General features: G+C 40.3%; 1 protein-coding gene across 1 annotated transcript in view; it reads left to right on the top strand.

Moving 5' to 3' along the window:
- Positions 1-13353, top strand: part of LG04H1orf198 (linkage group 04 C1orf198 homolog) — a 54769-nt gene that overhangs the window by 17339 nt on the left and 24077 nt on the right. The window contains exon 2 of the mRNA XM_073627757.1: positions 2493-2543. Within this exon, the coding sequence (XP_073483858.1) occupies positions 2493-2543 (51 nt within the window). The remainder of the gene's footprint in view (positions 1-2492; positions 2544-13353) is intronic.

Below are 13353 nucleotides of genomic sequence, written 5' to 3'. Positions count from 1 at the left end.
CTATGCAAATAAGGCAGATCACTGTTCTGTCAGTGGGGAAGAGGTAGATCCTGCTAAGCAGAAACATGGATCCCCTCCCCAGTCAAACCATCCTCCACACAGTTAGCAAGCACCCCCTAGGAGCACATGTAACCCTTTGATCGCCCCTGATCACCCCTTCCATGCCAGTGTCGCAGTCCTGCTAAAAATCGCTGATCGCCGCCATTACTAGTAAAAAATATAAAAAGTCCATAAATCTATCCCATAGTTTGTAGACAAGATAACTTTTGCGCAAACCAATCCATATACGCTTATTGGGATTTTTTTTTTACCAAAAACATAGCAGAATACGTATTGGCCTAAACTGATGAAAAAATTAGATTTTTTCATTTTTTTTTTTTTTGCTGGATGTTTTTATAGCAGAAATGAGAAAAATACTGTTTTTTTTTTTTTTTTTTTTTTTTTCAAAATTGTCGGTCTTTTTTTGTTTATAGCGCAAAAAATAAAAACCGCAGAGGTGATCAAATACCACCAAAAGCAAGCTCTATTTGTGGAAAAAAAGGGACATAAATTTTGTTTGGGTACAACATTGCATGACCGCGCAATTGTCAATTAAATCAACGCAGTGCTGTATCGCAAAATAATGCTCTGGTCAGGAAGGGGGTAAAAGCATTCACCATAGAAAATGTAGGGTGCTAACGTTTTATTACCATTTCACATGTTGGGAATCTCGTAACTTGGCGCAACCTCCTGCCTTTCCTTTTTTTTTTTTTTTTTTTTATTTTATTTTACCAAAAGTTGGGTATTACATTGTGTTTTATGTGCCCTAAAATAAACTTATGTTACTGAAATGTTGCATTTTTATGAACATTTTGTGAAATAAATAAATTGGACCTATGACTATTTTGTGTTCTAGTTCCCTAGATTTTTTTTTCAAGTGAGAAAACGGTAGGGTTAAGCAGGCCTCCCCCCCCCCCCCCCCCCCCCCAAGTGTGTGCTTTGGGCTTGGGCTGTGGTAATAGTAGTGTGGATATTTCACTTGGAGGTGGAGTACCAGCAGGCACGATACCCTTTGTTATTTTTAGCACATGCATTTAGCTATAAAAAAACTGACATTTGTTAGAATATCCTAACTTCATCTAAATTGTATGTATTCTAGTTCCATTTATGATTTTTGTAATTTGGTTTTAGAGTCTTCCCAGCGTAGAAACATAATGGCTAAGCAGGGAGTGATCCCCTCCACCTTGAATGTCAGTGATTTCAGATGAGACATTGAGCATGCTCAGAGCATGCAGAAAATGAAAGAAACCTTTTCATTTAATATCTCGAGAGCCACAATGAATTGTAATTAGTTTTGGGACACAAAGTGCTTGAAAGACGTCACACCATATTTCTGTATATATTTTCTTATGTTTAGATCTAAGGAATTAAACTTTTTAAACTTTACTGCATATGATGTTTTTCATAGTAACCTATTTTTAGCAAGCAGATGGAACTATTGGCTCCTGTTTACCAGGCTAAGCTTAACTGCTTTGTGGAAAAAGCCTGTTGCTTGCAAAGCTCAAAAGCTAAAGCGAAAAATGAAAGTTGAATGAGTGGGAAGAGTGATTAATCTCCTCTTCCTTCTCGGACACCAGTGCCATAGGTGCACCTCATATTAAAGTGGACCTGAACTCCAAAAAGTTGCATTGTTTTATGGAATATTTATAATTTTTATGATATTCTTATTAACAATATTAATAGGGAATATTTAATAACTTAAAATACCCTGAAAATGTACTTTGTCTGGAATTCCAGACCAGTGCGCTTTCTGGTATGCAAGGGTGCCTAGGCACGCCTGTGTGAATACAGCTCGGTAGTTGTATATCTGTAATGTGTAATCTAAGAAGCCACTACTGCCTCTGACTGCTAGTCTCAGAAGATCGGGAGTGACATTTGGTGATGTCACTACTGCCCCCTACTGTTCTCCTTGCTGCAGTATCTGATATGACGAAGCAAAGTTCCACCTGTGTCAAGATGGCCTATTGTAGTAGGTGGAAAATGCTGGGAAAAGATCCCTGAATCTTCCAAAATCACAGCCGCAGGGAAACCGCTTAGTGCTATGCGTTCCCCACTAGGGATACTGTGTGGGGGTGCCATTAAAAATTGGTGGCACCCCAACGCCTCTAACAGCAGTTCATTTTTCCTATGGGTGCAGGAAAGCATGCAATTTACATGTAGACCCGCATATAGTGTGAACCTAGCATAACTGTTCTGCAGAAAATACTATCCAGCTTTGTTTCACTCTCTCCTTTTTTTTTTTTTTTTTTTTTTTGAGTCAGATCTGCACAGCATTTATTCTTTGGATTTGTAGGGTTGCTTCTTGTACAGTGAGCTTCTAACCCTTAAAGCAGGTGCCTGCACAGGAAACTTTTGGATTATTCAACATGCCCATTAATTTAAGCATAAGTCACAATCTAAATGAAAGATGTAACAGAGTGGATACTGACATTTCATTACTCTGTTTTTTTCAGGATATAACATGGCAAGATGAGCACTCTGCACCATTTTCTTGGGAAACTCGAGTAAGTTCTATTTTATATTGCTTGATTGTGAACCTTTTTATTTTTCAATCACTGATCTCTGGTTCTGTCAGTGCTGATGCTTTAGAATGAGGTAAGTATACTGCTGCAGAGGTTTTTAAGTGATTGGGCTAGGACTTAGGCTATGTTAAAACCTAACTTTATATATATATATATATATATATATATATATATATATATATATATATATATATATATATATATATATATATATATATATATATATATATAGAATTTTTGGATAGAATAGAGAAAATGTAATATTTCTGGCAGGTTTTCCCTTTTTTCTGTTTCTGCTATATCTGTTCAAGAAAGAGAGTTGGCTTTAATGTTAGCTGGCAGGTCTAGTTCACTTTTTAGGAAAAAATAATACATGCACATATTTTTTGAAGGAAAAAAAAAGTGCATTTATTATTGTTCCCTACAGGAGCCTGCAAAGCATCGTACATACAATCAGTGGCAATGTCAGGCTCCTGCAGACGCTTACTCCAGCTTTCTTGTCTGTACCTCTGTATAGACTTTCTGCTAGAAAGCTGGAGGAGGTGACCATGAACTCAGAGGGCTCTCATCAGCACTCTCGCAGTCCATTTGAGAACTACAAGCTGCCTGTCACAGTGGCAGACCGGACTTGTATTTTTATCATTCACAAATTTCTGTGAGTGAATGACGTGGCTGTGTAGGCAGAGCACCGCACAGCTGTGCTGTTTTTAAAATGTGACAGTGTCTGCAGAGAGAGGATCCCCCACCCGCTGTCACAGTGGTGGGGGTGAACGGGGAACGAGCTGGAACATGTTACATCGTAAAATGATCCAAAAGTGAACTTTAGCCTTTAGGTTTCAGGGCCTGTTCATATCAGAACATGGAAATGAGCAGGCGTTTTATGTACGTTTTTACGCACCACGTTCAAAACCCACTGGGCGTGTGATCTGCTGCGGGTTCCAATGTAAATCTAACACCACCCCAAACACAATGCGTTTTTCCTGCACCAGATTGCATGGTACCGCAGTACTAGGTTATCCAGTTGCAGTGTGTTTTTTATAGTAGTGCATGCACTACTTTTGGTGCAATCAAGGGCAGTTTCATCCTTTTCAAATGAATGGGCTAAAAAAAATGCATCGCACAGGAACACAGAGCGTGTTCCCATGTGAACCAACACTAAGAAGGGTTAAGGTAAACCTGAACACTACGCAGATACTGAAAACGCAAATTAATGCAGCTCTGTATTCATTAATATATCAATAAATGTATAATTTTTTTAAATTGAGAGAGTTTTAAGAATCTGACTTTCATTCTTTGTTGCTAATCAACTACTTTTTACAACCTAAATACGCATGTAATGCGTCTCTAAAGGTGGAGTTAGCCTTTAAGTGTTTGGAGGAGGCTAAGAATTAAAGGTTTATTTTAGGGGTTGTGTTTTGTGGCTTGTTAAGGAAAAGGTTAAGTGTTGGGGTCTGTTCAACAAGTAAAAATAGGCCAGGTTATAGACACTGGAGGGATTTTATTTTTACTTTTTGGCACCAAAATGAACTACTGTGCTGAGCTTCAAGTGCCAAGAAGTAGCATAGAAATTTTTTTTTTTTTTTTTAATTCCTGAAGATAGATATTTTCCAACAGCCTGCTAAATATTACAAGCTTGTTTATTGGATTTTAAAACCTTGTCTGAATTGTTATCTTTCCTGAATTCTTCGATGATTATTGAATCCAGAAAATGAATTGGAAACATCTTAAAAATTGATGTTTGAATGCAGAAAGCACTCTGTATCCATTGAATGTCACTCAACTTAACCATAGAACAAATGTCATGGTCAGACATGACCCAGTAAAAATTGTTTGGATGATTTGAGGATGCCTTTAAATTCTGTAGGCGGATGTCATATCAAATAACATATACTCTAATTGCTTCTATTCACCCTTTTATTACAGTGCAGTAATAGGATGTAAGCTATAGCAGTTGTGAGATCTAGCTGCCCGCTGCTTAGTAAAAAAGATCTGGGAAGCTGTAACGTAATGAAGTTTACGTTAAATACATTTTTAAATCATTTTAAAAATAAAGTGTAATAAAGTTAAATCTAAAAACATTTATTTTTTAAACCCCTCCAAACAAACGCATACATACACAAATCTTGTAAGTAGGGTGTGCATGTGGTAAAAGGCGTTTGCACTGCACGTTGGGTATTGCTGCACACACCAGCAGAAGAAGAAAGGTTTTAGACCCAATATGAACTGTAAAGTATTTTAAATGGATAACTTTGGTCATCGTAGTCTTTTGCTGTTTCATGAGCATGGGCAATTTTACTCAAAGAACTCTCATCTTTTAAAAATGTTGGTAAGCCAGAGAAAAGGGTTAAATGGCTTACATATAGTCAAGTTTTATATATGCCTGCTTTACACTTGAGAGCCATTCTATCCAAAAGATCTTTTCAGTTCTTGTTAAGTGCATTTTAGGTGCACTCATGTGCATGGCGCTTTGTACACTACAAATCCCATAGTCCTTCTCAGGAGCAAGCTTCAGAGGGTAGCTACCTTCCTACATACAGTGGAACCATAGAGAATGAATGTAGCCACAAAAGCTCAGATCACAGGTGGGGGGGGGGGATTTAAACATTTGGAGGAGGCTGAGAGCAATAGTAGAAGGTCCTTGTTTGTGTTCAAGTGATTATAAACGATCACCTTGTAAAACAACCCATTCAGTTCAAAAAGAAATTACTACTGCACTACTTTGGTGCGACTTTAGGTCCATAGACCTCAAGATTACACAGACAGTTACACAGGCATTGCTTCAAGTGTGAAAGGAACCTTAAGTACTGTAGTTTGTCGCTATTCCACAAGCGTGCACAGTTTTAAAGCATGACATGTTGGGTATCTATTTGCTCAGCATAACATCATCTTTTATAATTTTCCAAATTTGGTATTAATTGTGTTTTTGTGCATTAAAATTCATTAAAGCGTATTTTTTTCAAAATAAATTGCGTTTCAAAAACAGATGCGCAGATTCTGTGTGACATAAAAAATTGCAACACCCACCATTTTATTCTCTAGGGCCTCTGCTTAAAAAAATGTACAGTATAATGTTTGGGGGTTCTAAGTAATTTTTAAACAAAAAGTGACAGAATAGGCCTGGTCTTTATGTGCTTAACCACTTCAGCTCCGGAGTGGTTACCAGGCCATTTTTTTTGCGATACAGCACTGCGTTACTTTAACTGACAATTGCGCGCGCATGCAACGCTGTACCCAAATAAAATGTATGTCCTTTTTTTCTCACAAATAGAGCTTTCTTTCAGTGGTATTTGATCACCTTTTGCGTTTTTTGGGGTTTTTTTTCAAATTGTCAGTCTTCTTTTTTTTTTTTTTTTTTTTTTAATATAGCGCAAAAAAAACAGCCTATTTTTTACTTTCTGATATAAAACAGTCCCAATAAAAAATGTAAAATATCAAATTTCTTCATCAATATGAATTCTGCTAATTTTTTTTGGTTAAAAAAAAAAAAAAAAATCCCAATATGTGTATATTGATTGGTTTGCGCAAAAGTTACAGCATCTACAAACTATAGTATATTTTTATTTATTATTTTTTAATTTAATTTACTAGTAATGGCAACTTATAGCAGGACTGCGATATTGTGGCGGACAACTCTGACACCTAACTGACAATTTTTGGGGACCAGTGACACTAATACAGTGATCAGTGATAAAAAAACATATGCATTGTAACTGTACTAATGACACTGTTAGGCAAGGGGTTCACATCAGGAGCAATCAAAGGGTTAAATGTGTTCCCTGGAAGTGATCACTAACTGTGGGGGGGGCTTTTGACTGGGGGAGATGTAAAGATCTGTGTTCTTGCTTGGCAGGAACACAGGATCAGCACATTCCCCTCTCACAGAATAGCTACCTGCCTTATTTACATAGGCAGTCTGCCATTCTGCCTTTCTCCTGAACGATCGGCGGGTCCTGACGGACCTGGTGGGTCGCCAGTGGCGTGTGCGCCCTAGACCCGGATGTGTCAGATCGCGTACCAAGTACATGATCTGGCGCAGAGCGGCCGCCCAGCCGCAGTAAATCTACGGTGGGTGGTCGCTAAGTGGTTAAAAATAGACTTTAGTGCTGCAGACCTTAGCACTGCCATGTTTGCTTGTTTGCCTTTCTTTTTAAGCCTGTGGTTGCATTAAATTCCATATCTCAAAATGCTCTCTTTTGTGGTACCTGTTTAGAGTGGCTCCGTTCCCTTACATAGAGCCACCTTTTACAAGTGCGTTCCAGACTGGCACTATTACATTGTGTGCATCCACAGAAACAGACAGCCCCGGTAGCAAGCCACTCCCCTCCTAAGTGGATCCCCACAATATGACCTGGATCCTTCCAGAGCCTGAAGCAGCTCGCTATAAGCCGACTCTGAGGCACAGGAGTGCCACTGTAAGTTCGCTACTGTGGTCCACAAGAGAAGTACTTGTCTTTTAAACTCTGCTTTTTAAATAGAAAAGGGAGGGGGGGCACGGGTCGGGTTTTGTCATAATGTGGTAAACTGCACTGCAGACCTACCTGCCAAAGGGCACTCTCCAGCATTGCGCTGTCTGCGCTGCTGCTGGCCCCGGGCCCTTTCATCTTTTCCTGGTCTTCCTTCCGGGTACCATTTTTTTCAACTGCTTGAATAGCCGGGGCATAATGATTTCACTCTCATGCATGCGCACAGGAGCACATCATCACAGCATGGAGCGGGTGCCATAAATGCATGCTGAGCTGTGCACATGACAACTGACAGGCAGAGGGAACCATTTATCACAGTAGAGACGGATAAAAACCTTACCTGTCAGCAATTTATAGAAAATGGAGTTTAATACCAATTTAACTACAACAAAAAGTAACTGCTCTGTAACATTCTCCTCAGAATTCTTTACACTCATTATTGCCAGACATCTAGCCTTTTTTTATATATATATAATTTTCTTTATTTTACATTTTAGGCAATACAAAACCTAAAATAAGAAACAGGGAAAAAAAGCAGGAAAGGAAATCGGTATTCACTGAAAAACATAGATAAGTGTAGCAACATAAACCAATACAATATAACCATTGTAAGTCCTCCCCTGTTCCAGATATTCGATCTAGATGGACATTTCCCCCCAAACTTTGGGGGAGCGAAGAGGAGCGCACATAGAAAACTAGGAAAAATATTGTAATAGGTAAAGAACATATGAAATATGGTTGAAACATATAAAACATTAAAGAAACATATAAAACATTAAAGTACTGCTGAGGCAGATTTTTTCAACCAGGGTGCCTTGGCAAAATGCCTACAAATTGCCCAAATTGTCCAAAAACTTTTACCAAGCCTGAGGGTGGATCAAGCCTGCCTTTACACAAAGTCACAGGATTTCATTGTGCAGCATTACCACCTTAAACACATTGCAGGCCAGCTGCTGGTGCCCTAATAACTGATGTTGCCATAGGTTGATAGGGAGGACATCCTTGTTTGCCACTCTCCATCAGCATTGAGGTTACATACCCTCCCCCTCTGATTCCTCCTGTATTGAATTGTATTGTACTTGTATTGTCTGCCCTAATGTTGTAAAGCGCTGCGTAAACTGTCGGCACTATATAAATCCTGTATTATAATAATAATAATAATAATAATAATCTGAATGAAGGAGAGAAATGGAGGGAGTAGATAAATGCTGGAATACCAGTCAGTACCAGTGTGCAAAGGTATATTGGTTTAAAAAAATAAATCCCCTTTAATGTTGGGTGTCCTATGTGTGTAGATTTTGCTGTGATATGTGAAACAGTTTTTTTACATTTTAAAATGGGGGGGGGGGGGCATAATTTTAAAGGGTGACCTGACTGAAAATAAATTGAGAAACACTGATGTAAATTTCCATAGTGTAAGCTGTATGACCGATTCCTTTAAAGTCCACCTCCAATACATTGGTTAAATAAAACAGTAACACTGTACTTTATATCTGATGAGCATTAGCCCGATGGATAAAACAATCTTCTAATTGTCATCCTGCCCTCTGGTTCATGTCTTTATTACAGGTACAGAATTAGATTCCTTTCCCTCAGCTACTTAAAATTCTCCAGACTGCCAAACTAAACAGCTTTCTCTGGTCACAGGAGGCCTTGCATGCTTGTGAAATAGCATACATTCCTACCAACTGAATAACATGTAAAAATAGACTCTGAAATCCTGCCTTCTGAATTTGCAGCAAATTGATGTTCTTTTCATGGCAGCCTCCAATTCAGTAAAATGTCTCTTCTTGCTTAATCAGAAGGCAAAAATAAAAGTAGTGCTATTTTTGTTCAATCTTCCTTGTGTTATTAATTGATTGCAGAATTTTATAAATGGGTAAGAAATCATACGTACCTCCCAACCCCATGTACAATTTGTTTTTTGATGAAGTGGGTAAGGATCAGAACTTCTGTCACGTTTTATTTCTGAGGGTATCCTCAATGATGAGATTGACCCCCACACCCCTGTGCTGGTGACACTAAAACAAAAAATGAGGATGTAGATGTCACTCGGACAGGAAGCCAACAGAGAGCAATAAAGATCCAACAGAGGTAACTACACTATATTACCAAACGTATTGGGACACCTGCCTTTACACGAACATGAAATTTAATGGCATCCCAGTCTTAGTCCGTAGGGTTCAATATTGAGTTGGCCCACCCTTTGCAGCTATAAAAGCTTCAACTCTTCTGGGAAGGCTGTCCACAAGGTTTAGGAGTGTGTCTGTGGGAATAAAATAGAAAAGGGCTGCGCTCAAAAACATAAATCATAAATGGTGAAATCAGTCCATAAATTGATAAATCAATAGTCCATAGAATCAATCAGGTAACCACCACAGCGACTTCACACAAAATAAAAGAAGTGCCCGACCACCATATAAATTGCCTGCTTACCAGATAGCAGGCAACAAGAAGCGGTCAGCTGTAACCCAGCCACGGCCTTTAGCTTCCAAAGACGACTGCTGGACTCACACAGGAATGCCCCTGGTTTTGGACCTGGTAATAACAACCACCTAGGCGTCCTGCTGGATCATGGCTAGACTGAAGATGTACTCCGGGGAAGCTGCTAACACACGCTGGCTCCGCGGCTCCTCTGCTCCTCACAAGAAACTTCCCATCACTCTGAGAAGAATGGAAAACACACAAAGAGTGGGAATGTTTGGGGGTGGAGGAACTTGACTGGCTTACCTCAACCTGATAGAACACCTTTGGGATGAATTGCAGCGGAGACTAAGAGCCAGTCCTTCTCGCCCAACATCAGTGGCTGACCTCACAAATGTGCTTCTGGAAGAATGATCAAATATTCCTATAGACACACTCCTAAACCTTGTGGACAGCCTTCCCAGAACAGTTGAAGCTGTTATGGCTGCAAAGGGTGGGCCAACTCAATATTGAACCCTACGGACTAATGCCCCGTACACACGGTTGGACATTGATCGGACAGTCCGACAACAAAATCCATGGATTTTTTCCGACGGATGTTGACTCAAACTTGTTTTGCATACGCACGGTCACACAAAGTTGACGGAAAAGCCGATCGTCCTGAACGTGGTGACGTAAAACACGTACGTCGGGACTATAAACAGGGCAGTAGCCAATAGCTTTTGTCTCTTAATTTATTCTGAGCATGCGTGGCACGGTGTGTCGGATTTGTGTACACACGATCGGAATTTCCAACAACAGATTTTGTTGTCGGAAAATTTTATAGCAAGCTCTCAAACTTTGTGTGTTGGAAATTCCTATGGAAAATGTGTGATGGAGCCCACACATGATCGGAATTTCCGACAACAAGGTCCTATCACACATTTTCCATCGGAAATCGTGTGTACAGGGCATAAGACTGGGATGACATTAAAGTCTGTGTGTGTGTAAAGGCAGGCGTCCCAATACTTTTTCTAAGATAATGTATGTCATTGGCACCAGGAAAGGAAAATTGATGGTAAGTATTTGATACAATTTTACAATTGTTGTTGCTATGTCTCTGTTACTGCCAAAAAACAGCCCATGCACTTATCAAACCCTGACACTGAAACAGGAGGTAAGGTTAAATATTTCTTTGTGGAGCCACAACTGGCAGAAAGTAAAAAAAAAGAAACAAAAAAAACACAAAAGATATTGTAACTCATTCCCCTCTACCCCTAACTGTAAAGAACTAAAAAGGAAACCCAAGAATTCTCCACGGCAGTGATAGTCAGTCATTGAAGGTGTCTGCTGGTGTGGAGCTGTAGATATTTTGCACCTTTGATATGTCCTATTGATAAAATGCAAACCTTTTGTATGTCTAGGATTTCTCTATGTCTAATGCAGCAAGTAAAACTCTGAATGGAGTAGAAGCTGGTCATTTTAATTGCACTCTGCTTGCTTTTGAGTCCCAATGCACATTTGTGTGCCATTTCACTGCTTTATAAATATGTACAGTACATTAGACAGGGAGCGCAATTGGTCTTCAAGCCTTCAGTAAGGGAGCTACAGTTTTCTTACCAATGTCCCACAGAAATCTGTCCCCCTGCCCCTCCTCAAAAAAACATGAAGAGGTGTCAGTCCTTCACAGCTAGATTCCCTGTGCATTTTGTCTACTTAAAATTGATCAGAAGAAAGGGTCACTATCATTTTGGCTTTGTAGTGGTAGCAGCTGTATATAATAGAGGGGGAATGAGAATTCTGGTCCGAGAGTAAAACCAACATACTGTGTGATCCTACATTACAGATGGAATTGGTCTTTAAAAGGAAAGAAAACTGACCAGCTTGTAACGTTATATGTACAGAAGGCATTTTTATTTGCACAGTACATGTATGAAGGCTTCGCTTCCTAATTTGCAGCGACTGCATAGTGATATATAAGCTGGATTGTTCTTCTCTCACAAGAATATAGTTATTCACATACTTTTAGATTTCTCTTGTTTAGAGTACTGTATGCCTGATGTAACATGTCGTCATATAATCTTTAAGGGGAAAAAAAGAAAAAGAAAAAAGCCCTTGGGTGGTGGTCTTTCATATATGGCTGTCAAAATGTAATTCCTATCAATGAATGCCAACTCTGTAATATTATCTCCAAATAATGTCAGAAATCTCTATCACGGAATGATGGTAATGAATCCATGCTTTAGATACCAGACTCTTCTTGAACAGAATGATTATGTGCAGATTTTGGCACGTTTTCAGTTTCTGTTGGGTGGCCTTTTATGAAAAACCATTTAAAGGGGTTGTAAAGGTAAAAATTTTTTCACCTTAATGCATTCTATGCATTAAGGTGAAAAAACTTTTGACAGTACCGCCACCCCCAGGCCCCCCGTTTTACTTACCTGACGCCTCGAATCTTCGCTGCTCGTCGTCGTCATCTTCATTGCAGCTCAGCCTGGTCGCTGATTGGCTGCAGTGGATGGATTGAAAGCAGCGCAGCCATTGGCTCGCGCTGCTGTCAATCACATCCGATGACGCGGCGCGCCGGGGGGCGGGGCCAAGTGATACAGCGAGCGGCTATAGCCGCCGGCTGTATCATGGGAGCGCGCCCGCAAGCACTCACCACCGTGCGAGGGAGCTCGCATTAAGGTGGTAAATGCTTGCAGGGAGGAGCTGAAACAGCCGCCGAGGGACCCCAGAAGACCAGGTTCGGGGCCACTCTGTGCAGAACGAGCTGCACAGTGAAGGTAAGTATAACATGTTTGTTATTTTAAAAAAAAAAAAAAATTAACTTTACAACCCCTTTAATTATAGTATAGTACAACAGGCACCCACCATTCCACAATAATGCACAACACAGGGCTGGAATAGGCTCAGGATCAGTCACCAGGAGTACCTAACAATTATGTTACCAAGCACCAAATGGTTTTGTGGTTTAAATCATGAATTAAATCACTAGTAAAAAGGCTTGATTTAAATCATACGTTTTAAAGAGCGACTGTCATCTATGTCCCGCAGCGGCTCCTTTTCTGACCCGCCATTGACCCACCGACAGTCCCATTCACTTTAATGGGACGCCTGGTGAAGCTGCAGTGACACAAGAATGTGAGGGACATAGTGGCAGCAGGTGAGTGGATGCCTGTTAACAGGCGCTGAAATGACAGGTGCTCTTCCAATGTAAGGACTCATTCTTGCTGATAGTTAGAAACTTTAATATTTGTAAACAAAATGAAGCTTTCCTATTTAGGGTCGGTTCACACATGGGCAACACGACTTTAGCGCGACTTTGTACCGCGACTTCAACGCGGCTTCAGCGCGACTTTAGCGCGACTTCGGCAAATTACGAGGCGACTTGAAGTCGCCTCCATGACAGGCGACTTCGCCTGTGGCCAATCACCTCTCTGGGAGGGAGGGGGGAGGGAGGGGTTTTCTCTGCAAAGTCGCTTGAGAGATCCGACTTGCAGGCGACTTACATTGAGTTGAATGGGTACAAGTCGCCTACAAGTCGGATAGAAGTAGTACAGGAACCTTTTCTGAAGTCGGAGCGACTTCAGTAGTGTCAATTAAGACGCTCCCATTGCCTACCATGATAATCTAAATGCAAAGCGACTTGGGGCGACTTGAGGGCGTACAAGTCGGATCCCAAGTCGCCCCAGTGTGAACCGATCCTTAGGCTCCATGCACACTGGAGCTGATAAACTGCAGTTTATTGCCGGTTTTTTTGGACGTTCTTTAGCTTTATTGAACAGTGAAGTTTATGGGCTTTTTTCTGAACGGCAGAAATTTGCGTTCAAAGTGCCGTTTTTTTCACCGCTAAAAAAAGTCAAACGCTCATAAACGCGCGTTAATTAGCGTTCTACTTTTTCAATGCATTGTGGGAGTTTGGA

This window comes from Aquarana catesbeiana, linkage group LG04 (genome assembly GCF_042186555.1).
Source record: "Aquarana catesbeiana isolate 2022-GZ linkage group LG04, ASM4218655v1, whole genome shotgun sequence".
Taxonomy (NCBI): Eukaryota; Metazoa; Chordata; class Amphibia; order Anura; family Ranidae; genus Aquarana; species Aquarana catesbeiana.
Note: the sequence above shows the minus strand (reverse complement) of the source record. Positions and strands in the feature narration are given on the sequence as shown.